This window comes from Cryptomeria japonica, chromosome 7 (genome assembly GCF_030272615.1).
Source record: "Cryptomeria japonica chromosome 7, Sugi_1.0, whole genome shotgun sequence".
Taxonomy (NCBI): domain Eukaryota; kingdom Viridiplantae; phylum Streptophyta; class Pinopsida; order Cupressales; family Cupressaceae; genus Cryptomeria; species Cryptomeria japonica.
In genome coordinates, this window is record NC_081411.1 from 171448613 (window position 1) to 171450629 (window position 2017).

A 2017-nucleotide genomic window follows, 5' to 3' on the forward strand; every position below is an offset into this window, starting at 1 on the left:
AAACTAGTATTATATATATTTTTCGTTTACATGTGATATATATAGATATATATTACATTTATGATAAATAATTTACATAAATATTTTACGGTTAATTTAGTCTCTATTATAAGGGAATCCCCAAACGTGGTGACCTTTAAATCTGGAGAAGCGTTTGCAGGTATAAAGCAACGCCTACAGTTGCAACAACTCGGTATAATTCTTCGAATTTGTACACACTCTAAAGCTTCATATCCTTAAGAAGAAAAAGTTGAAATGGATTTTTTGCAGGAACTCCCTGAGCAAATATTTCGAGACATCTTATTAAGAGTGCCATACAAATCTCAATCAAACATTAAACAGCTGTTGGGACCTGCCAAAGAAATGATGGAAAGTTTTCAGTTTTATCAAGATAGAATTAAGTTTGGGCTGACTAAGAAATATATATCTTTTCTCGAGGATTATACTAGCATATCTATATACGATCCTACTGATCCTACTGATCAATCACGCAAACTGCTCCCTCCCACAAACGGCATCGTTCATAACATTATAAATGTGAATCATAAGATTGTTGTGCCGAGCCAGTCACGCGATTTAACTCCATTCTTTTTTATATATGATTTATTATCTAGTACATGGAAGCATGGTGCTGAATTTCCCACCACCAGACCTGCAAACCTAGAGTTTGCATGTTGTGCCTCACCTGATGGATCGATTTACATTGCGGGAGGATCTAATAATGATCTCAATGAACTTCGTGAAGCAGCAGTTTATAAAGTAGATGAAGACAAGTGGGAGCTTCTTCCTAAGATGCACCAGGGAATGCACAGCTGTAGGGGTGTTTTTATTGAAGGAATGTTTTATGTCATTGATATTTCGGATAATAGATGTCAAAGATTTGATCCCAGCACAAGAGCATGGACAACAATGAATATGTCTATTCCTAATTCTTGCCTCAATGTTATGTATGCCTTTGGACGACTAATTGCATTTACACGTAAAGGAATAGAGCAATATGATTGGGAAGGAAATGTATGGAGGAAATTGGAAACTCTCCCTCAACACCAATCTCTTTTATATGTTTGTGCCACAGTGTGGTATGATCGAATTTTATTTTGTGGAATTTTTTGTAATCATGATATCTATATGCGTCAACTGTATATGTATAAACCTGGAGCACCTTTCTCTGAGAGGTGGATTTCTGTTGACCAACCCAACAGTTTTCTGGAAACGATGGTTCTATCTATTGCCACCATTGAAATTTAATATATTTCTAAAATCATATAAAACATATGTTTGCTCAAAATAGACTTCAGATATCTATTTATTTGAATCTTACAATTAGTGTTCTGCTGTGATATTTAAAACATATGTATCTAAAAATTTGTATGTATCTATTGTCATCATAAGCATTTAGTATATTTCTAAGATCATTTAAAATATATGATTGTCCCTATTGGCATATAGCTTGTGTTTTACATTTTTTGGCATATTTTTTTAAGTAAAATAGTATACATCACACAAAAGAATAAATATTATATAGAGAAACTCAATGGTATGGCCAAGATATACTTTAATATTTTTAGAAAAGAATAAATTTTTAAATATAGAGAAACTCAATTGAATGACATTTTTATTATATGGAGACTTATTTGTATAAAGACAAATAATTAAGATACTACTCTAACTCAATTGAAGTTTAGTGTCTATTCAACTTTTAACATACCTCAATTTCATTATACCTCTTATGAATAGACTGTCTATAGCATTTTGTGCTTAATACATTGTTATCTTGATATACCCTTCTTAATTAGGCTCGTCTTTACACTCTCTTAAGATCCCAATGACATTCATTTGAAGAAAAGTTAGGAAACTAAACATATCATGAGGTAAACTCAAATCATACCATATTCCAAATTTTTGTACACATTAGGTTTATTTTAGATTATGGGATACACTACTTGTAGCATTGTAAATTATATCTTTATACAATTTCATCCTCAGTTAGGTCTCACCTTGGTGTTTCGGCCTTTAG

The 2017-nt window shown here is 32.1% G+C and overlaps 1 protein-coding gene across 1 annotated transcript; it reads left to right on the forward strand.

The window, feature by feature from the left end:
- The first annotated feature begins 255 nt into the window (after positions 1-255).
- On the forward strand, positions 256-1248 carry LOC131062361 (F-box/kelch-repeat protein SKIP20-like). Its single transcript, XM_057995998.1, has one exon. The coding sequence runs from the start codon at positions 256-258 to the stop codon at positions 1246-1248; it is 993 nt and encodes a 330-aa protein (XP_057851981.1).
- The last annotated feature ends 769 nt before the right edge of the window (positions 1249-2017 follow it).